We start from the raw sequence: 23217 nt of genomic DNA, 5'->3' as shown, positions 1-23217 counted from the left end.
GTCAGATACTCTCCACTGTGTCTTGCTCCTCAAATCTTCAGCAAAAGCACATCATATTATATTTCAAAGTAAATGTGACAGGATTATATGTGACAGGAATTAGCTCCTGCTGTGTTCCCGGTCAAATGTTACAAATTTGCAAAATCAGTGTGATGTTAAAAGGGGGAGAAATAGCCAGAGCCAGAGAAATAAAAATCAATTTTACGAAAAGTAGGACGCCGCTGCACATTAAGCATCCCCTCCTTAGCAGTATTGAGAGGGCGTTGCTCTGCCGAGCACTTGAATAATTGTGCCAGTAGCATCGCCAGTTCGAATCCGGCTTGATGCCGTGGCTACCATTGTCACACGGTGTCCCGTTATATTACGCTGGTCAGCGCATTCCCGAATGCAGGGGCGGGTCACGTGATCCGCGAACTCTGACTGCCAGCCGCGTGTGTTTGCAATTCTTTGTAACTGTTTTCTGTGCATTTTACTGACATCATTCATATTATTCATTGATATAAAAGACGATATTCAGAGAAATAAAGTCCATTTGATGAAAAGGAGAATGGCGGACCTCGGGTCAGACCTGCACACCATAACCAGCGCTATACAGAGACTCTAATGTATGCAGAGCACAACGTACTGATGAGAAGGTGTTGCTGTGCCGAGCACATGAAGAATTGTGCCAGTAGCATCGGCTGGTTGAATCCGTCTTGATGCTTCGTTGTCACGCGGTCTCCCGTTATATTACGCTGAGCGGTCTGCCGGTGGTCAGCGCGTTCGCGAGTGCACGCTGGCACGCGACATCTTACGTCCCACATACTCGACGCACCCGACCTGTAGCGCGACAATGTGACGTCACAGAAGAGCCGTAACCATTTATACTCGTGCGTGGTGGTCGCGACACTAGTTGCAATATTCTCCTGAACAGAGGTGTCGCTGTTGTGAAAATATTAACGCTAACTACGTTACACAGCAGAAAAAGCTGCAGTAAGAAACACTAGTAGCTAGCCTCTTCAGACTTTGGTTATTTACAACTACCATCATCATTATCATCTAGTTTCCAAGGTGTGTGCACAGGTAGATAGATAGATAGATAGATAGATAGATAGATAGATAGATAGATAGATGGATATATAGATAGATACTTTAGTCATCCCGAGGGAAATTTTAATAATTTAAACAGTTTAGTTAGCTGGCTAGCTAGTTAGCAGCTGGCTGAGTTTGTGTTATTTCCTGAAGTGGAAAGAGATTTTGTTCAGGCCTTAATAGATATCCTTTGTTTGAAAATAAATCGTTTCTGTTCTTTCCTCTTAATTCCATGTGTTGCAACTCTCGCTGGTAACTTTGTTAACTTATCCAGCAAACTATTAAAAATTCACGACTGTAACAAAACAATGCAACTCTCACTTGCCCTCGAACTAGTCCATCTCCCTGTTTCCGCTTTGTCGTGCTCATCTGAAAAAAAATGAGTGGTGCGCTACCTTGCGCTACCTGGGTTAAATCCTGGCTCGCCAGCAAGATGTACGTCATCTTGACGTCACGTTGTCGCGCTACCGGTCGGGTGCGTCGAGTATGTAGAAGCCCTTATGAAGCCGTGACTGTTTGCTTTTTGTTTGTTGTGCTTTTTTACTGAGGACATTCATATTAAATCATTGATATTAATTGCAACAGCCAGAGGAATAAAAATCAATTTTACCAAAAGGAGGACGGCACTGCGTGGCGGACTTTGACCTACACGCAATAGCCAGCGTCACAAGACTCTAATAATGTATAGAAAGCAGAGCACTACGTTAAGCAGCGTCCCCGTAGCACTATTAAGAAGACGGTGCTGTGCTGAGCACATTAAGAATTGTGGCAGTAGCATCGCTGGTTCGAAGCTTCGGCTGCCTGTGTTACTCGCCGACTCCCAGTCAGCGCCCGCATCCCCGATTGCAGGCGGGTTACGATCTGCGAACTCTTGACTGACCACCCCGTGTGCGAATTCTTTGTAACTGTTTTGTTTTCTGTGCTTTTTACTGACATCATTCATGTTAATCTTTGATATAAATGATGATAGTCAGAGAAATAAAGTCCATTTTATGAAAAGGTGAACGGCGGACCTTGTCTCAGACTTGCACGCAATAACCAGCGGCGCTATACAGAGACTCAAATGTAGACAGAGCACGGCATTAAGTGTTGGCTCAGTAGCACTATTGAGAGGGCATTGCTCTGCCGAGCACATGAAGAATTATGCCAGTAGCATCCCTGGTTCCAATCCAGCTCGAAGCTTAAGCTGCCTCCCTACTTACTCGCTGTCTCCCTTTATTACGCTGCCGCCTTGTCAGCGCGCACATTCCCGATTGCAGACGGGTTAAGGGCTCAACATGCTTCTGCGTCAACTCCACGGCTTAGCTTCGCCGCCACTCCTAGTGCATTACGACCATTTTATGGTTCTGCGTCGGGTTGCTTTGCATCACAGTGCATTCTGTGTCTGCGTCGCTCACCACCGAAAACAATAGACTGTAAGGTAGGCTACTAAGAATAGCAAACCCCATAGACTGTCGTGGCAAAATATGAATCTTATTTGTTTGGCCTTTTCTTGCTTTGATTTTGTACAAAGTATTGAGAAATAGACACAGTAAAATCCATTGACCTAGTTACTGTAACCAGCAAATAAGTCTGAGGTTAAGTTTAAGTTACGGTAGCAAGCGAACTTTAGCACAACTGCCCACAAAGTAGTACTGCTTGCTGGCTTACTGCTTGCTGCTCATTTCAAAACGTTACTGACATATAGGCGCATCAGAGCCCATGAGGGGACCATGTGGAGCTAAATGCCGACGGCAATGCTCTGAGAAATTTTCATTACATTACATTTGGCTGACGCATTTTTAGCCAAAGCGACTTACATATGTCAACTATATTACAAGGGATTACATTGTCCCCGGAGCAACTTGGGGTTAAGTGCCTTGCTCAAGGGCACAACGGTGGAAGCCGGGAATTGAACCGACAACTTTCAGGCTACTGCACGCTAGCCCAGTTCCTTAACCGCTACACTACCACCTCCCCACATTTTCAGAAGACAGACGGCAAGAAATCTGGACGGAGTACTGGAATTTGACGTATGCACAGAAACAGGCCTTTATTTTTGCCTCAGTCAGCCAGGTTCCAACGGCAAAGGTCTGTGCCAATCCCAGTTGGCAGCGGAGCAGGTCGTTTGTCTACAGGCTGCAGGATACCCACAAGACCCCGCAGCAGGCTGCAGGATACCCACAAGACCCCGCAGCAGGCTGCAGGATACCCACAAGACCCCACAGCAGGCTGCAGGATACCCACAAGACCCCGCAGCAGGCTGAGGATACCCACAAGACCCCGCAGCAGGCTGCAGGATACCCACAAGACCCCACAGCAGGTGTGCAAGCTTTTGCATCTTTCAGCACTAGGCTATCATCCCACCAATGATAGCCTAGTTCTCTCAGTCATGGGCAAAACAGTAACAACTGCTCTAGCTCCACCCAACGACATGCGAGGGAGACACGAGCCTGCCAACAAACTGGACTTGCAACCATTGATTGACCACATTGAATCCTTCCACCTGTCAGTCAGTCACTACCAGAGGGAGCATGCACCATTACGGCGCCATCTCCCAAGTGATGTCACAGTCAAGCTCATGTTTGCCGACTTCATTGAAAAAGGGAACCGCTTACCGTAAAACAGTGACAGACAAGGACTGGCCTGACGACACATCTGTCAAAAGCGTTGACCTGCAGGAAGTCATCATGCTCCCATGCTTGCCAGGTGTGAAGTCGGCAGTGTTCACCCGACGAATATTCGTATACCATGAGACCTTTGCGTCAGTGGGCAAAAAACAAAACAAAATCCATCTCTGTTGTCTGGCATGATGGAATTGCAGGGCGGAATGCCAAAGAAATTGCATCGGCATGTGCAGCAGCGCTAGAAAAAGAGCAGGACATCAGGCATGTTATATACTGCCCAGTCAGCAAAAGAATGTCTGCAAGACGTCTTGGAGATGTGTTCGAAAGGTCTGCTGGACAGCTGTAAGATGTATTCTAGAGAGCGTTTGCTCATCTGGCAGACGTATCTGAGACGTCTTGTTAAGATCTTCAAACAACGTTTAGCAGCCGTATTCCAGATGCTCATGAATACGTCATAATAGGACATCCATCTCCCTAACGTCTTGCAAAGATCTTATAACGGTATTAAATATGCCATTTTTACGTCTTAGACATAATTTTTATTCCTTTACCCGCTGTATATCAGACGTTATACTAATTTCGTCTTGCATCATCTTTGGCGACATTCAGCCGCCTTATTTAGCCTAATTATCTTTAAGGCTACTATAAAGAAATACGACAAATGGGAGCTATTTAACATATAAAATATTTATTCAAATTAGAGGGATTTGCACCCAGGCGCCAATCTCAAAAAGTCCTGCAGGTGCTTCTCTGCTTCCGCATCTGTTGATTGGAGCATGGGATTTCTCACAGCTGCGCCTGGACAAGAGAGAGAAACAGAATCGGTGTGAGAAAAAACAATTTCGTCATTTCCACAACTGGACAAAGTTAGGAGCAACCTTTTACAATCTGTGGGAGCAACACAGCAACAGTGTCTGGCATACGAGAGCTTGGGTACGTTAAGTTAAAATAGGCTACTCTTATTTTAGTGTAAGTGTAAGCTAGTGTTACTTGCCTTTGGATCAAATTGTGTGCCGAGTGTAAATGTAGGCCTCATTTATGTATTTAATATTTGAAAGACAGCTGCCGCTTAGGCTACAATCGCGCACGTGGCCGTGTAGCCTAACATTACTTCTATTATATTGCCTGCATGTGCACTAGTTTATGTTTAACTCAGTGATTTACTGTAAACTGATTATTTTGTGTGTTAGACCGACTGCAATGCTTGATTAATTGATATTCTCACTTGTTTCTTGATACTTATTGTTTTGTAAATTGGTTTGGCGTGTTTCCTAAATAACAATCTTCAATTAGCTAGCCTACATTTCGCAACAGGACTAGCACAAATGTGAGAATTGTCATTCTTTTTTATTTTTCGTTTACATGTTCAAATGTTGGTTCTTGTTCTACTAATATTTGAGCTCTCCACATATGATGGGCTTGAATATTTTAATATATATTTTCATATAGTCATTTTCATAGGACTGAAATGGTATGTGGGGTAGCTATAGGCATTGGAAATCTGTGTGAAAGTAGCTCAGTGTATGGGCAATGAGTGTAGCCTACAAAGTGCCAATGTTGTAGCTACCCAGATAAATACATTTAGTCAAAATCTTTTTCCTCCCCTCAGGGCCAAGAATGAAAACCCAAGTAAGTGTATTTTAAACACAAACAAATGAGGGCAAGGAGGTTGTTTTTTAGCCTACAAAAGGTGCATTCAGACACACAGGAACACAGTTATGTGGACTCTGAGGACTTAACACACTTTAGTTACCCAATATTATATGAACATAAAGTATTGAAATAAACAGAATAATTTAGAGTATCTAATGTAATGTCTCCTTTATTTATCAAGTGTAATTTCTTAATTATTCAAGTCTACTCAGTCTTACCATCTTTTTGTTGTCAGAGTTTTGGAGGTTGTCCTCAAGCCTGTCAAGGTCCTCCATTGTCTGAAGGGGAAGTGAAAAGGAGTCTTCCTCCAGTTGTGGTCGACCCCTTCCTACATGCCCACCTTGCACCAGGCTCTCCACCATGTTTGTGAGATGGCGTATTTGGAGGTCCATCTCTCGGACAGCTTGTAGAAGCACCCTTTCAAAGGCTGCATGAACAAGATGTGAGTATTAAAACACAGATTCATGGTTAAGTACAACAGTACATTCTAGTTAATAATATTGTAAATATATTTTTAATAATAAATATTATAGATGACTTAAAGTTTGTGATGGTCAGGCAATCAAATTGCACTGCTCCCAGACTGAATGATGAATGGCAATATCCTTTAAAAACCCCATTCTTGTGTCATAAACAGCAAACACTTACGTGTACATGGCATGTTCATGCTACTGTACGCCGCCAACCCTGCTGTGTATTTTCACATGCTGAAAGAACACAACAAAAGGGGCAGTTTACATATTTTTAGAATGTGTATTGGGTGGTCTGATCTCAAATGGTCGGCCGAGACACATTGGCACAATCGCATGTATCCAAGGCAGAGACATTGCTGACCATTTGTTTTTATGTTCTAGTTTTTGAGTCGTTTTACTGGTGCAGGCTTACCATTGTTAGTTGACTGCTGTTCCCATTCGCCAGGCTGAGGATACTCTTGAAAAATGTAATGCAGAAAAAACGTTAACATTAATTTTGCCTCTGCTGATCTAAGTTATCCTGATGAAAATTACCTATTTTTTAAATGATATTTCAATAATATACTGCAAAAAAAAATAATAAGAGAACACTTACAGTTTTCCACAATTGTTAAAACACATTTATTGAAACATTCCACCCTTTTCTCCATTCTCAAACTACATTCACAGAATGTCTGACAGTTCTTGCAAAATAAAACTTGCCTCAAAAGTTTTACTAGTGCTCAGAACCAAACAGTGTCAGAGTACCGATCCAGTGTTTGATTGAAGTGTTCCCTTAATTTTTTTGAGCAGTATATATTCTTATTCCATAGGCCTTCCATAGGCATACCTGCACAGGCTGGTTGCCTGAATTCTCCTCTGGAGTGGAGGGCTTGATATGTTGCTGTGAAGAGCAAAAGGGAGGTAAATGTCTTTTTACAATATGACAACTCTACCACCACTACCATTAATCTTTGTAACCCCCTCACTTAGCATAATTGATATACTTTAACAATGCAGTGTTTCTATTCCAGTTCCTATGTCATTTGTTTCTCTTATGACTTACGCATGCTTTGATGTGGAAGTGACCAGTTGGGACGGTCAGGGGGTGTGACATCTAATGCTGTTATACAGAAGTTAAACATTTGTTTTCTTTTAGTCAGAAGACAGATATTTACATTTATCACCCGGAGAGAAGAAATACTCTTTTTGAACTACATCAAATAAAATAAAAAGTTTAATCACCGTTCCATATCAATGCTTATGAATGGTAACTATATAGTAGGACAACGGTTAAGCCTGTAAGCAGGCTTTCACAACAATGGAATCAACTGTAAACAAGCTAACTGTCCGTGCTATCACTGTTAGGGCTAAAGAAAGTTGTACAACAAACTTTTTTTTAAATGGAACCGCTTGTTTCCTTTCCGTAGAACAGGACACCTCGGCGGTCACTATCCCTTACATGTTGCGTGAGAACTACACAAAAAACTTGCTTCAATTACATATTATGATCTCACCTTGGGCATTGGTCTGCCACTCCTCCTGTGTGTTATGACCATATGTGGCTGGTGGATTAGTTATGGAAGGAAAGACATACAATATCAATATAAGTCACACATTTGAAATTGCAGAGATATTAACGGAGATACCGAGTGGGAATGTCCTAGGATGCCTGTTGTCCTATCAGAAATTAATAAGTAATATGAGGAAAGCTAACTGTTGTATAATTTATTGTCTACAATACAGTGTTTCTATTCCAGTTCCTAAATTACATGACATGATATATCTTATGACTTACGCATGCTTCGATTGGGAAGTGGCCGGTTGGGATGCTCTTGGGGTCTTGCACCCAATGCTGTTATACAGAAAAGTGAGATTTTCTTTTAGTCAGAAGATGGATATTTACAGTTACACTTACAGTGATGCCGGGAGGGAATGTCCTAGGATATTCCCACTCATGGGATGCCTGTCGTCCTATCAGAAATTAATAAGTAATTTGAGCAAAGATAACTGTTGTGTCATTTTTGGTCTACAATACAGTGTTTCTATTCCAGAAGAAATCACATTGAATGATGTTGGTTGACCACTCCTGCATACTGTATGTTGTGCATGCTGATGATGGATGGCTAAGAACATGAAGAGTGAAGGTGTTTTCTAAATAACTCTATTGAGAACAACTTTTATAAATGTAAAGTATATACATACGGGTGTTATTTGCAGTGACTGCCCAGTCTATACCGGTTTGGCTTCGGGATGTGGTTCCTGAAAGGAATACAATATAAGCAGAAAGATGCATAAAAAATATCAACTATTTAAAATGGTGCACTGAATATTAGTAGGACGTTTGAATTTAGGCTGGCTATATTCACATGACAATGAGTACTGTACACACCATTGCTTTCCCTCGGTGGGGGCGGGGGGACCGCCAACTTGGCAAACCTGGCAAACTATAGGCGTCAGGGTTAAGAAAGCAACACCATTGGATTTTTATATCAAAATTTCAAAAGGCCATGGCTTGAAAGTGGTCAGAGATAAAGTCCCACTGTAAATGTAAAAATCTTTGAGTAAAACAAAAGTTTATGAAGGGGGTAAATTTACCCATCTAATTTGCCACTGGATGGCAAGCACCTCAAATTATGCACCTTTCAATAAATACTGGATGAACATATGAGCAGGTTTACTTTACTTTTTTCATATTACCCACATAACAAATTACCAGGAAAACACCTAAGATGTATACCAACACCTAAGATGTATATGGTTTCTAAACCACAAGGCCTACAATAAAGTATTCTGGTTAAATCAGTTCCTATCGCGGGTAATCTGAGTACCCAGAAGTTCGCATCATATCGCGGGTGACTGTAGTTTAGAGCCCTATTTCTACTAGCCCTGCTGTCTGTACCACGTCCATTACGGACACTATCATCACGATTACCACTGCAACCTCCAAGCTATGTTGGGCAGAGGGTCGAAATAAGCATGGTATGCTTAGTGGACACCGTCAGATACACGAGGCGCACCTCCATCCAACAGACGATCGATCATAATCTCCAAAAGGATATTCTCCTTCAGATTTAAAATAGGTGAATAACATAGCCTACCTAAGACTTCATCACGCGTAAACGTTTTTCAACATTTGGTGTAGGCCTATTTCTGCTTAATTTCTGCTTCAATTTATGCAACACTATGGCCTGCATCGCTTCAGCGTCATTACAAATGCACGCGTCTTTGTGTTTTCTGGCGTGTAAAAGTATTTCCTGAAAACTTTGCATAGCGATTTTGGGTTTGAATGAAGCTCTGGATGTCTAGCACATAGTGGAGCAGAGTACAAATGAGATTTGTCACCGTACTTGGAACTATTGTCTATTTTAATCAGTATCGTTGTTTGTCACAATTAAAAAGTCTCATGGGCCGGATTACATTATTATTTTGACATACGTCGCGGCCGGATTTGGCCCGCGGGCCGGGTGTTTGAGACCCCTGATGTAGCCTATGCTGATTGCTGTGTGCATGGGATTGACGTATGTGCAGGGTAGAATTTTGACTGAAATTGCATAAAATCGGGTTGTTTTAACTAATATTATTCTGCAAGATGGGGTTTTGTCCACTGCATTTAAGTTCCCTGTTATAGACTAACTTGCCATATTAAAAATTCCCAGTTTATTCCCATTAATTTCCGTATATTCCCGTTAATTCCCATGGTAAGTTTCCAACTTTGAAAATTCTCGGAATTTTGCAACCTTAGTTGCAAACAGTGTGAATGCATGTATTTTTTTACCCGTCTCATGTATGACCCTCACAGCATGCCTTGTCCACCCCTTCTCTGGCTGTGGGACCTCTGTCTTCCCTCCGCTCTCTTCAGGATCCTGTTTTGGTCCTTATAGGGTGGCCACCATGTAAAGCCATCCTTGAACCAGGACTTGGCCACAGGTCCGGTGTTCTCTTCCTCTACAAATTCCACAATCAGGAACATCTCGCCGTGTTGTCTGCATCCCCAGAGGGCCACACCAAATGCGAGATACAATGAGTCACGATTGATTGAAGAGGTGTCTTTAAAATTTAGCTTGTTTAGTTAAAAAAAAAAAAAAAAAAAAAAAAAAAGGGAAAATCTCTGATTTAATTTATATGTCTTTACCATGTAACAGGGGGATGCTAACAGAAGTTCTTCCAATAGGTATCACAAACGCCTTTCTGTCTATATCTTCTAATTTGCATGTTTTTATGATCTCAGACATCCGACAAACTTCATAAATGTTAAGTGACGACGACAGCGGGTAATCAAAAAAAGGTTTGTACTCTTCAAACTCTGTATATGCTACTGCTAACACAGTGTTTAGGTGGAGAATATTTTTGACCCTCTTTACTTTGCCTTCCAAATAAAAATAACTGTTGGCCTCGTCAGTCTTCAGTGTGAATGCCGGTGCTTGTATGGTTTTGTACTGTGCTGCATGTTCAAAATTTGGTGGAACAGGACCAGATCCATGTTCCTTGCTTAATTTGTTTTTTTTTTTTACATGTGTGAGCTTGAAATGGGCTCTCTGACAGTCTTTTTATTATTTGGCTGATCGGCCTGCCAGGTTTCCTGATCAACCTCTTGATCTTGCCCAGATGGTTCTCATATTGAAAGGCACTGGGTGCCATGCATCTTCACATCTTGTGCCAGGTGGGTGACATTGTGGACATTGTAGGTTAGAAACTTTGCTCCATACAACTCGTTGAAATGAGACACAAAATGTCATTTGCAAAGTCGGTGTAGTGTCCTGTCAGACTTGCATCACTCAAAATGAAAATGCCAACAAACAGTAGAAGGAAGTTGTTGTATACTTGAGTGCACACAATGTCTTTAAGTACTGCTGGCCCAGTGTAAAGCAAAAATTGCCTAAATTCTGTCGCTTTCCATCTGTCAATGTCCTGTAGACGTCTTGGCCTCCGAGCAAATTCTGATGGCACATGACACTGAAGTCCCTCTGACAAACATGTCACCTGTGACCCTGACAATCGACAGAGAACTGGGCCAAAACGAAGCCACAGGAGCAGAAGGCGGCGGACAACACCCACCAGATGCATGTAGGCACACCAGAGGCATGCAGGCACACCACATGCATGTAGGCACACCAGATGCATGCAGGCACACCAGATGCATGCAGGCACACCAGATGCATGTAGGCACACCAGATGCATGTAGGCCAGAGGAAATCCAGTGACCATCCCTACACTGTAAAAAGTTTAACGTAAAATTTACAGCAACTTGCTGGCAGCAAATAACCAGCAAGTTGCTGTATTTCACTCTACAGTACACCTACTGTATATGAAATCACAGTACCTATGCCTGATACTGTAAATGCAAACTACAGTAGTACTACCAGTGCTGTAATGTATACAGTATTGAATTGTCTACCGTATTTTTAATCACAGTACTTATGGATCATACTGTAACTAAGTACAGTAGTAATACCAGTGCTGTAATATTATATACAGTAATTTTGGGATTCATATCCTGCTTTATCAGACAACATGGCGAGATGTTCCTGATTGTGGAATTTGTAGAGGAAGGGAACACCGGACCTGTGGCCAAGTCCTGGTTCAAGGATGGCTTTTCATGGTGGCCACCCTATAAGGACCAAAACAGGATCCTGAAGAGCGTGAGGAAGACAGAGGTCCCACAGCCAGAGAAGGGGTGGACAAGGCATGCTGTGAGGGTCATACATGAGACGGGTAAAAAATACATGCATTCACACTGTTTTTATGTCTATGACCACACAACAAAACATGCAACTGTGGCTTGGCGTCCATCAAAAGCTCCATTTGAAATGTATGTTTTGTTTTCTTAGAATCATTTGACACCATTTTAGCTCAGTGGAAGCGGTCATGCTACACCTCTGATGTTCAATCAGATCATGAAATCACAAAAAGACAGCGAAAGTGAGTTCTGGCTAAAATTTTGTGCAGATTCTGTGTTCTGGAATTTCAAAGAAATGTAATCTTAATTCATTCTAATCTTGTAGACGAAAATCCTATTCTTCATCAGAAGAGGAGAGCCCAGACCGCGGGCCACCAAAACAAAACAGACTGGCTGGTGCGCCAGCGGTCCCCCCGCCCCCACCGAGGGAAAGAAATGGTGTGTACAGTACTCATTGTCATGTGAATATAGCCAGCCTAAATTCAAACATTTAGGACTTATGTCCTAATATTCAGTGCACCATTTTAAATAGTTATATTTTTTATGCATCTTTCTGCTTATATTGTATGTAACTCCTTTCAGGAACCACATCCCGAAGCCAAACCGGTATAGACTGGGCAGTCACTGCAAATAACACCCGTATGTATATACTTTACATTTATAAAAGTTGTTCATAATAGAGTTATTTAGAAAACACCTTCACTCTTCATGTTCTTAGCCATCCATCATCAGCATGCACAACATACAGTATGCAGGAGTGGTCAACCAACATCATTCAATGTGATTTCTTCTGGAATAGAAACACTGTATTGTAGACAAAAAAATATTATTAATTAAATATTGTTATCTTTGCTCAAATTACTTATTAATTTCTGATAGGACGACAGGCATCCCATGAGTGGGAATATCCTAGGACATTCCCTCCCGGCATCACTGTCAATGTAACTGTAAATATCCATCTTCTGACTAAAAGAAAATCTCACTTTTCTGTATAACAGCATTGGGTGCAAGACCCCAAGAGCATCCCAACCGGCCACTTCCCATTCGAAGCATGCGTAAATCATAAGATGGAATAGATGAAATGGAACTGGAATAGAAACACTGTATTGTATGGACAGTTAGCTTGTTTACAGTTGATTCCATTGTTGTGAAAGCCTGCTTACAGGCTTAACCGTTGTCCTACTATATAGTTACCATTCATAAGCATTGATATGGAACGGTGATTAAACTTTTTTTTTTTTATTAGATGTAGTTGAAAAAGAGTATTTCTTCTCTCCGGGTGATAAATGTAAATATCTGTCTTCTGACTAAAAGAAAAAAAATGTTTAACTTCAAATTTTCTGTATAACAGCATTAGATGTCACACCCCCTGACCGTCCCAACTGGTCACTTCCACATCAAAGCATGCGTAAGTCATAAGAGAAACAAATGACATAGGAACTGGAATAGAAACACTGCATTGTTAAAGTATATCAATTATGCTAAGTGAGGGGGTTACAAAGATTACTGGTAGTGGTGGTAGAGTTGTCATATTGTAAAAAGACATTTACCTCCCTTTTGCTCTTCACAGCAACATATCAAGCCCTCCACTCCAGAGGAGAATTCAGGCAACCACCCTGTGCAGGTATGCCTATGGAAGGCCTATGGAATAAGAATATAATATACAAATATATTATACTGCTCAAAAAAATTAAGGGAACACTTCAATCATACACTGGATCGGTACAAGTACTGAGGGAGTTGCAATTATGTAACTGGTGAGTTAAAGGGAAACTTGGCAGGATTTCCCCCTCTGCTGGAGAAATTGTGCATTATGCTATTTCAAACTGTGGAAAAAGGTAAAGCACATGGATTTGTTTACAAGCTAGCAAAACGGTTAGCATAAGTTCGGCAGACAATGTGGATGTTACAAGGTAAGAAACACGATTAAAAAAGGAGTTTCTTGTTTCTCACTTCTCTTTCCGGGACGGTAGTCTCAATGTTGCAAGGTTGGTTTTCCGCCTGGGGACGCTAGGGCAGTGGGAAAAGTCACCATTTTCACCGGAACAGGTCATTTAACCATCCAAATGATTTCTAAACGGGTTTATTACGTTGAAATAGTTGCCACGGTCCCCTTTAAGGTATTTTGCCTTTGTAGGGCAGTATAGGCCTAATTAGCAATATAGGCTAATCAGTGTCATAGGAAGCTTGGTAGCTCATCGGTACGTATAATGTAAACATCATAGTTATGTCAGATTTAGTAGAAGCAGATCTTAACGTTGTGAAACACATGGCCCTTTCAGAAAGTAGCAACAGACCTTGTGATCTTATTTTAATTAAAGCAAACCATATATTAGCCATTTCCCTGCTTGTCTTACAAATAATGTTCTCAAGTAAAAATCATTTAAGTAAAGTGACTATTATGAGTTTATGTGCCATCATCTAAATGATTTTTAAACGTTATTTTAAGGTAAAAAAAAACCCTCTTTCGGGGGCCTTTAACTGTCCCACTCTGGTCCTTAGCCGTTGGTTAAGCCAGGCAGACTCGTATATAAATGTGGCCAGATTCAAGCCCCAATTTAGTGGATGACCAATGCATCTTTCCACTCAATGCAATTCACTTGTTTGAACAGTAGGTGTCACTATTACTTAAAACCAATGTGAATCCAAAATCCACAAAATTATTATGCAGTGGTCCAGGTTTGGGGCAGGCTCTGCACCCTGTGCTGCAGTGGCCTGCTGTCTGGAAGGATCCTGTGGCATGGATCAGACAGAGGTGGTAGTTGCAGATCTCTTTGATTTAATTGGCTGTGAGTTGAAACTAAATATGGACATCTTCGTTCCAATTGGTTGGAAGCTGAGATTGAATATGCTTCCATTCTCTTGTGTATGTTGGCCCTCTTGAGTTGGGCAGCTTTCAGCCTAGATTCATCTTGTCTTAGTCTACGTCTACACGAAACCGCCGGGTGAATTTTCTCTTACCGCTTTCACACCTTTAACGACACCGGTAAATAAAAAACTCGCGTGCACACACAAAGGTGTAACCGGCTTAATGTGCTGTAGTGCATATGCCAGACCAGTCGATGGCGCCGGCCGTGCAGAAGCTCACGTTTAATTCGCGTGAATCGCGTAGAAGAAAACATTGTTGAAACAGTTTGTTAAGCAGTCGCATGAAATAAGGAGACTACAGACAATTCGGTTTTCAATTCAACTGATAAACTAATAAAGTTTATTTTCAAGGTATGTGACTGAAATTTCAAATGCCTAGCCTACGCATTGCATTAGGTCTGAGCACCACTGGAGAAAACACTAACATGCAGTAAGCTAATGTTTAACTAAGTTAAGCTAACGTGTGCTTCTAACTTAGCCACAAAAGGCTGATAGGCTACATTGTGCACATAAATCATGACAGGGGAAAGAAAAACATTTTAATATGATAAATAAATGGTTTGGTTTGTTTTTTTTGACAAAGCGGCGTTGTCAGGTTGAGTGCCGTGGCTGAGTTGAGAGGTGGGATGTTGGCCATAAAATGTTGCCATAAAATTGCCGGCTTCGCACCTACAAGCGTCTACACGGCGAAAGTTAGCCGGTGGTTTCAAAAATTCTTACCGGAAGCCGGTTTCAAAAACTATCGGTTTCAATCTCCTAAACTACACGTACACGCAAGGCGTAACCGTTAACAAAACCTCACCGGTTTCACAAAACCGGCGTCTAGTGTAAACGGCCCCTTATTGTGCCTGGTTTGTTTTTAAAAGCAAACAATAGTCTAGTGGTGTGACTTGGGGTCACATATGCTAATGAACTGACAGTTAATCATGATGAAATAACCGTATTCAGTTGACTGATCTTCTTGATCCTTTTGCTGTAATGGTGAAACTGAATGGATGTCTGAATGATGTGGTGTATTTAAATGAGAAATTAAATGCTTTCAAATGGGGTGTCTGGTTTGATGTTAGTAATTCTGAGTGTGTGGTGTGTGTGTGTGTGTGTGTGTGTGTGTGTGTGTGTGTGTGTGTACGTCTGTCTAGTTTGTGGGTATTTTATGGTTTTGAGAAAATGGATTATATGGTTGAGAAAATGGAATATAGGTTCTGGGAACCTTGGGTAAAGACATTTATGGTCAACTTCAAAGCTCTGCATAGTGGTGGAAGAGTTACACCGGCTTTAGGCTTTTGGCCAACACATACACACACACACAGAGATAGGCCTTCTGTGATACACACACAGATAGGCCCTGTGTGATACACACACACACACACACACACATACAATACCCCACACACACACACACACACACACAATACACACACACAGATAGGCCCTGTGTGATACACACACACACACAAACACACACACCCCCCCCCACACACACACACACACACACACACACACACACAGATAGGCCCTCTGTGACACACACACACACACACACAAACACAGAGTAATGGTGTTACGCGGGCAGTTCGCTGGAGCTTATTATTTCCACTGAGTGGCTGGGGACACATTTGAAGTTTAATAATGCTTGTAATTGAAATAGATGGACCCAGATGATGTCTGCTGATGGGTTGGGGAGAGGGGGATGAGAAAAAGATGTGTTTATATTATTTTACTTCTGGACATGCTTTCTTTGCTCTTATCTTTTGCTTGGTGTTCTTTCTTTCATTTATCTCACTGTTTGATTTGATCCTTGATCCTCACTATACATTACTCTCAACATTCAACATCTTCCATTCCACTACACAGGAGATGGGTGTCACTGGAACACTACAAGATGAGTTTTTATCTTTCAGTCTTCTTTTTATTTTTGTCTTTAGTAGAGATGCACCGATAGATCGGCTGGTGAACGGAATTGGCCGATTTTCACGACCGGCCGGTCAGTCTGAGACATGCCTATTTAAAGGAGAATTTGATTGTGATATTAACAACACCCCTAAAGTTTGCAAAGTTTGAAACATGATACCGAGTGTGAGCTAATAGGCTATTAAGTCTCATAAGCCCATCTGGGCTTGTCCCATAGTAAACATCAAACAAGTAAAAACATCGATCATCACCGCCATCCCTGCCGCTAATTGCGTGCCCACAGCTGAACCACAAGTTTAGCTGAGCCGGAGATTTTCGACATTAAAAGAATCAAAGTTTGATCATAGGCTACAATCTTTCTTTTACTGTCTATGGCTACAATAAATAAATCACTGTTTTACACCCATATAGTAGCTCCTAGTATCTCCACTTTAAATTTATTTTGCACGACTAGGGCTATGCCTAGCAGATTGAGAAGTGGATGTCGGGAAAGTGAACAAACGATAGCCTATTAGAAAAGGCAAACAAAAGTTAAAGTGGCTTTTGACAATGTAGCCTACAATGAAGAAAACTGATGCCTTGAATACAGCTCTAAATCAGCTGTCTCTGAAAGTTTTATAGCCTAATTGATGCATTTAACCAAAAAAATGGATGTTCCATAACAGTGCATTTATATTAGTAGTCTGTGAAATGAATGTCCCACACTGTAGTTGGCATTATAGCATTATAGCATATGGCATTATAATTACACTGGCATTATAGTTTGATACTGCAGCTGAAGTTAGACTTGAAGAAGAATCTATCTAATCACAGGTTCCATTTTTTTTAACAGCCATTCCATTATTGATAAGTTAATTACATTTCTATATTAACATGTTCTATTAAAGAAAAGATAGAAAATAACTATTTGTGTGTGCTGTAAAATGGTTAGAAGAAATAAAATCGGAATCGGCTCACATCGGTATCGGCAGGTGAAACTCTATGAAAAATCGGAAATCGGAACCGGCCCAAAAATTGCAATCGGTGCATCTCTAGTCACACACACATATTTTGCATTGTGTGTATAGAATGTAAATGACGGTATTCACAACATAACCATAAAAAGCAATAGGAAAAATCCTAGGACAATAGCACTTTACATGAAAGGACCGGGTATACATGGAAACACAAGCTCTTCATTCTTCTCTCAGAGAGACAACAAAAGACACAAGGTAAACACACACACTCAAACACACACAACACACAAACAACTTATGCATACAACACACACACACACACACACACCATCTGCCACCCCCCTTCAGAACCCCTGTTCCCCAACACCTTCCTTCAAGTAAACGTCCTAATTCCGTGTTGTTTAAATTAAACGCAGACCATATTATCGCCTCCGACAGCACAAATAAGTAGCCGGTCGCCAAGGGAAAATAACATTATGCTTTTGAGGAATTATGAGGCTATAATAACTCAGGGTGATGATGCATGGATTCCAAAGAAGCAATGTGCTGCTGTTCAACAGTGTAATCTTTTGTTTTCAGCGGAGCCAGAGATAGTGTTACACACTTTGATCCTTTATACTTTAATACTGTGGCCTGATTCAATGAAACAGGAATAGCCCTAACATGGTCTCACACTCACATAACCATGCCAACTCTCACACACACAGACACTGACCACCTCTCAACCTCACACACAGACATTGACCACCTCTCCACCTCGAAGACTTATCCACACGCACATAGACACCACACAACCAACTTCCCCTCCCCCCTGCACGCACGCACACACACACAGACCTTCCCCCTCCACTCACACACACACACACTCTCACACACACACTGATCTGAAGAGAGAAGCTGAGTGTAGTGGGCTCTGAAAAGGGCAATAAGAACACAATGGCTTTAGATGAGGGGGACAGACGAGAGAGTGCTGGAGCATTATGTGTGTGTGTGTGTGTGTGAGGAAGCCCTGCATGAGAGAAACCGACCGACCGGATGCCTCCGCCACGCCTCTTCCATGCCATATTAATCTGAATGATGGGCTCAGACTATCATAAAGGCACACACACTCACACACACACACACCAGCTCTCACACTATCTGCTGCACGCATGCCCACATAGAGACACACACACACACACACAGGGCTATGGAAATATCTCAGGCTCTATAGCTAAGTATAAACTATATGGCCTGTAACAGACCCCTTGTTCTGTATGGTTTTCATGGCGTCTTCTCTTAGCTTTGACATGGCCAGAGATCTCTACCAGGTACCACACACACACACATGCATACTCGAATATGTTAGATATCAGGACCTCTGACAAAAACGGTAGATACGAGGACAGGGGTTTCTGAATGTCGTAGAGACAGAAAACTCACATAATTATACTTCTGTTAATTTTTCACATTACAACTATCTGTTGAGGTTTTCTTTATTTTGCTGTTTTGACTGACTTAATTTTTATAGGACATATCAGGACCTGTTTCACATTTATGTGACATATGAGGCCTTTGGATACACACTTAAATGTCATGTTTATGTGAATTTTAAAGACCTCAGACACACACACCATTTTCAGGTTTATGTGACTTATCAAGACCTTTAATACACAGAACTTTGGTCAAAATGAGGACAAAGACCAGGTTTTGTCTATGTTCCCCACTGACATGTTTCACAGAGAACTGTTCAAACAAAATAAACTGTTTACTGATGTTTGTTTGGAAATGGATGCATTCAGGGCCGGAGTGGGGCCACTTTTCAACCCGGGAGTTTCAGGTCCAAGACCGGCCCACTTTTTTAGTGGTGGTGGAAATTGGATAAATAAAACAACAGTTCCGCTCTTACTATCCTGTAGTTTAGAAATAAAGCATTAAATGTATCCCACAATTCCACTAAGAGGCATATTGAACTATTGTTTACATGTTTTTTCTGCATGGGTCAGCTATCATGTTGTTATTTGGTGATTTACTCCTTTACTACACCCACTTCTGAGCAAACAAGGCATATAGGTTGATCATGTGGCCTACTGCCGTCATGTACTGTTCTTTCTTACATTAAATAACTAATTCATATGGTTAACTCTATTATCCTTTCTACTTGTCTAGTTAGCTAATTTCGGGCTCATCATTTTCAGCGGGGGACTGGCTGATCTTCTGCTCAGAGGCTACTTTTGTTTTTAGGCCTAGGCTACTGCATACACAGATCAAGCTTGAGATTTGTTATCCATATTTGCATAATATTTGCAAAGTATATGAATCGGCATATTGGATGAAACAAAAAGGCTAATATTTTAATTAATTTAATATGTTGCTTGTAGGGCTGGGACAACGCGTCAACGTAATTGATGACATCGACGCAAAATATGAGCGTCGATTTGTCAAGCATAACATGTGCTGCTAAATATTTGTAATTTTACACCTTCAGTGTTTTCCATACGTTAACTAATCTGTGGCAGGGCACCACGAAATCAAAACCGGCCACCACACATTTTCTATGTTGTAGGCAAACGCTGCTACTGTAATCCAATTACTTTTTCAAGTAACGAGTAAAGTAAGGGATTACAATTGCAAAACAGTAATTAGATTACTTTTACTTTCCTGCAAGCAGCCTGCGTTACTGCGTTACTAAAACGTGATTTTGCCATAGACAGTAAAATAATTTGGGATTTTGCCATATGGATTTTCTGAGACTAACTCCTGACAATGATGTAGGCTATAGCTGCGCGATATAGATAGTAAACAACAGATACACGTGTGCAAGACATGGAGTGCAGGGAGAGAGCTGAACATGGAGCATTTAATTCATTGCAGTTCAGACATTCAGAAAAACATTAACGCTGTACACTCTTCTGGGAAGAAAAAATTTGTCTACAGCTTAAAAATTCCACCTCAAATCTGAGCAAGCACCTAACAAGCCGGCACAGGAATGTGAAACTCATTGAGACACCCAGATCCCGACATGACGGCTGCAGCAACAGGTGAAAATAGAGGACGCATGGCGGGTTCCCTGTAGCCTACTAGCCCGCTATAACAGGAGCCAGGGCATTATAATATTCTGGCTGCATTCACTGTGATTTGGAAATGGGCAAAAATATAATGTGGTCTTTGCCTTTTGTAATGGGGCTGGTGAGTGTTGAAGTCTTCAATAATTCGTTTCCCTTAAACCAGCGTTTCTACTGGGTCGCTGGAGACATGCCATAGGGCTTGAAAAACAGGATTTTGCCTATTCCCAGGTAGCACCCCGTTTAATGGACGACTGTGTTATTCATAGGGAAGCTGCGGTCAAGGCAGCGTGAGCGCATGTTTGAATCTGCAAGCACGCTCACTAATGAACATTTCTTGAAGCTGGCCTATCTTTGCGATAAATTTGGAAAGCTCAATGAGTTAAATCTCCAGTTACAAGGCAAAAGACAAGCACCTACCTCACCTAGCAGATAAGATTACTGCATTCACCAAAAACTTGAGGTATGGGACAGGCTACCGATCGTAACAGTATGCCTTTGAGAAACGCCTGCTTCGGGAGCCACTCTTGTGATCCCATGTATTAAACAGTAGGCCTACATCACATCCCTGCAAAGTTTATTTCAAAAATATTTCCCAACCAGCAGTGCTCAGTATGACTGGATTATGGATCCGCTTAATGCAGCATGTTGGTATTTCATTGAATATATTTTACAATGCTGTAAAATATTGGCCTATGCTTCCTAATATGTTGCTGGAAAACAGAAATATGTGTGTTTAATTTACAATGGCACATTATGTATTTATTTATTATTATATCTGCAGCACCAGCTGATTTTAACTCTGCTGAAGAGGATATATTTAGAACTTGTCATTATTTCAATACATTTGACAATTTTAAGCTTGACCTACCACTTTCTTAGAGTTTTATGAGGGGCAGGTGGGGCTCGAAAAGGCCCCCTTGATCAAAGTGGGGAATGAAAGAAAAAGTTTGAGAACCATTGCCTTAAACTAAAGCATTTACATGAAGCACAGTAGCCTATGCCCATTGAAACACATTCGACCAGGTAGGTGCTACCAGGCTCATATAGGCTATCACTTTTAATTGCAAACAGAAAATGTCTAGCTAGCTGTTTATACCAACTTAATATCATGACTATTGCTAATATAGTGCCAAATGTGGAGTTTTTGGACTAGCCATAGGCTTATATTTGAATGGAGCTGATCATTATGAGAGTTGTGTAGATGCTCTTAAAGTGACAGCTAACCATTTATAAAATGAGTTAAACTGCATCAAAATTAGTAGTATTTCTTAAGAAATATTTTAAACTAACAGTTCTGCTTTGGGCACCAAAATAGCCAGCAGCGGCACTGCACACACAGTTCAAACACATACTGAACACATACTCTTCTTGACAATAGAACAGCCTAAATGTGGCATGCAACAGCATTTTCTGTTTTGGTAAATGCATTACTCCTCTCTGCACTGCAACTTTTAAAAGATGTAAATGTTAATAGAGACTTTGGTTTTAATATATTATTTTGCTGTATTTTATTTACATCTATTCGAATGAAGGAGTATACACACCAAAAAGTTAAGATTGAAACTAATAAAACCAAGTTTTAAAAAGGTGTATTCAGGTTGTGTATAGCTAGTGTGTTTTTGTAAAGTAACTAAGTAAAGTAATTAGTAAAGTAACTAATTACTTTTGAAAATAAGTAATCAGTAAAGTAACTAGATTACTTTCTTGGATAAGTAATCAGTAACTAATTACTTTTTCCAAGTAACTTGACCAACACTGGTTGTAGGCATACTATTTAAATTAAAGATAAGATAATTTCATTGAGCTGCACTTTTTACTCACACAGCCTTTCCTCGCCCGCCGGGCTCTCTCTCTAGAATTGAGCCATGCTGCTCCTCCTCTGCATGTGCATTTAACAAATTATTTACGCATTGTTGAAGGATTGTTGTTGCCACATAGAAGCACTGCATAGAACACAGTGGGCTAAATTGATATTAAATCCGCTTAGCATCGTGACCATGCTGTGCAAATTTGTTCAAAACGGCTGCATTAAAGTTAAGGTAAACTCTGCTAAGGTCTTATCACAACATAGTACATTGAGGAGACTTAACTAGGTTAAGTTACAGTATGCAATCAAGCAGTATCTCAAAGCTAACGTTAGAATACTGTTTGGATGTCAAGTTTAGCATGCTTACTTAATTGCAGCTGCTTGTATTTGTTACTCAGGCTCATTTTATTGACTCTGAATGTTTGTGTTACGTTGTTCCACCTGTAGGGGGAGTAGAACGGTGTTTGTGCTGTTGTGTTCTGTCTCTGCAGGTAGCTGCGTACGCTGATTCAGGGGGCTGGACCTCCTGCTATTTAAGCTGCCTCCTATCCATCCTGTCGGCCTCTCCCATCCCCTCGCCGCACTTCCTCATTGCTGGGGTGCATTGTCGAGACCGTCGGCACTTTGTTATTTGTTTTGACACTTATCCGTATAGTTAATCACATGGCTTAATTTGTTTAATTTATATTATAGTTTATGGTACTTGCGTTGGCGGTGACTTGGTGATGGGTTTACACTTTTTGTATTATAGGTTTAGTTAGAGTAGGGAAGGAAGACACCGGAAGACTCACAAACTTTTCTGTATTTTGTTTTCAAACGCGAGCAGAAAGTTAATACCATCTTAGTCAGTAAGTCCAAGGGTTTTCTTTTACATTTTGTATTATTTTCACCGCCACGTTATTCCGTCTGTCTGGGAGCTTTACTTTAATAAATTTGTTAACTTTTCACTACGTCGACTCTATGGCTTTCCTTATGTTATGTTGAACCATTCTTTATGATTTATGGTCAAGTAACAGTTTGCAAAATCCCGATGTAAATGGAAAAGTGTTTTTCAAGACACAAAAGTGCTTGTCCAAAGGAGAAGTACGAACCGTTATTTGAACTAACTACGTTATAAATTGCATCCACACATCAGCAGCCTTTTAACTGTGTTAATGTTAATTGCA

The 23217-nt window shown here is 41.0% G+C and overlaps 1 protein-coding gene and 1 long non-coding RNA gene across 2 annotated transcripts; both read left to right on the top strand.

The window, feature by feature from the left end:
* Window positions 1-4214: 4214 nt before the first annotated feature.
* On the top strand, window positions 4215-6761 carry LOC125291506. Its single transcript, XR_007193009.1, has 3 exons — window positions 4215-4610; window positions 5566-5772; window positions 6616-6761. It is a non-coding gene; the product is annotated as an uncharacterized LOC125291506 (long non-coding RNA).
* Window positions 6762-11304: 4543 nt separating this feature from the next.
* Window positions 11305-23004, top strand: LOC125291664. Its single transcript, XM_048238486.1, has 8 exons — window positions 11305-11497; window positions 11614-11704; window positions 11788-11900; window positions 12045-12101; window positions 12461-12517; window positions 12814-12870; window positions 13033-13086; window positions 22543-23004. Exons 1-8 carry the CDS (start codon window positions 11305-11307, stop codon window positions 22557-22559), a joined length of 639 nt encoding a protein of 212 aa, XP_048094443.1. The 3' UTR covers window positions 22560-23004.
* Window positions 23005-23217: the final 213 nt, after the last annotated feature.

This window comes from Alosa alosa, chromosome 3 (assembly GCF_017589495.1).
Source record: "Alosa alosa isolate M-15738 ecotype Scorff River chromosome 3, AALO_Geno_1.1, whole genome shotgun sequence".
Classification (NCBI taxonomy): domain Eukaryota; kingdom Metazoa; phylum Chordata; class Actinopteri; order Clupeiformes; family Clupeidae; genus Alosa; species Alosa alosa.
The sequence above is the reverse complement of the archived record's forward strand: the minus strand, read 5'-3'. Positions and strand labels throughout refer to the sequence as shown.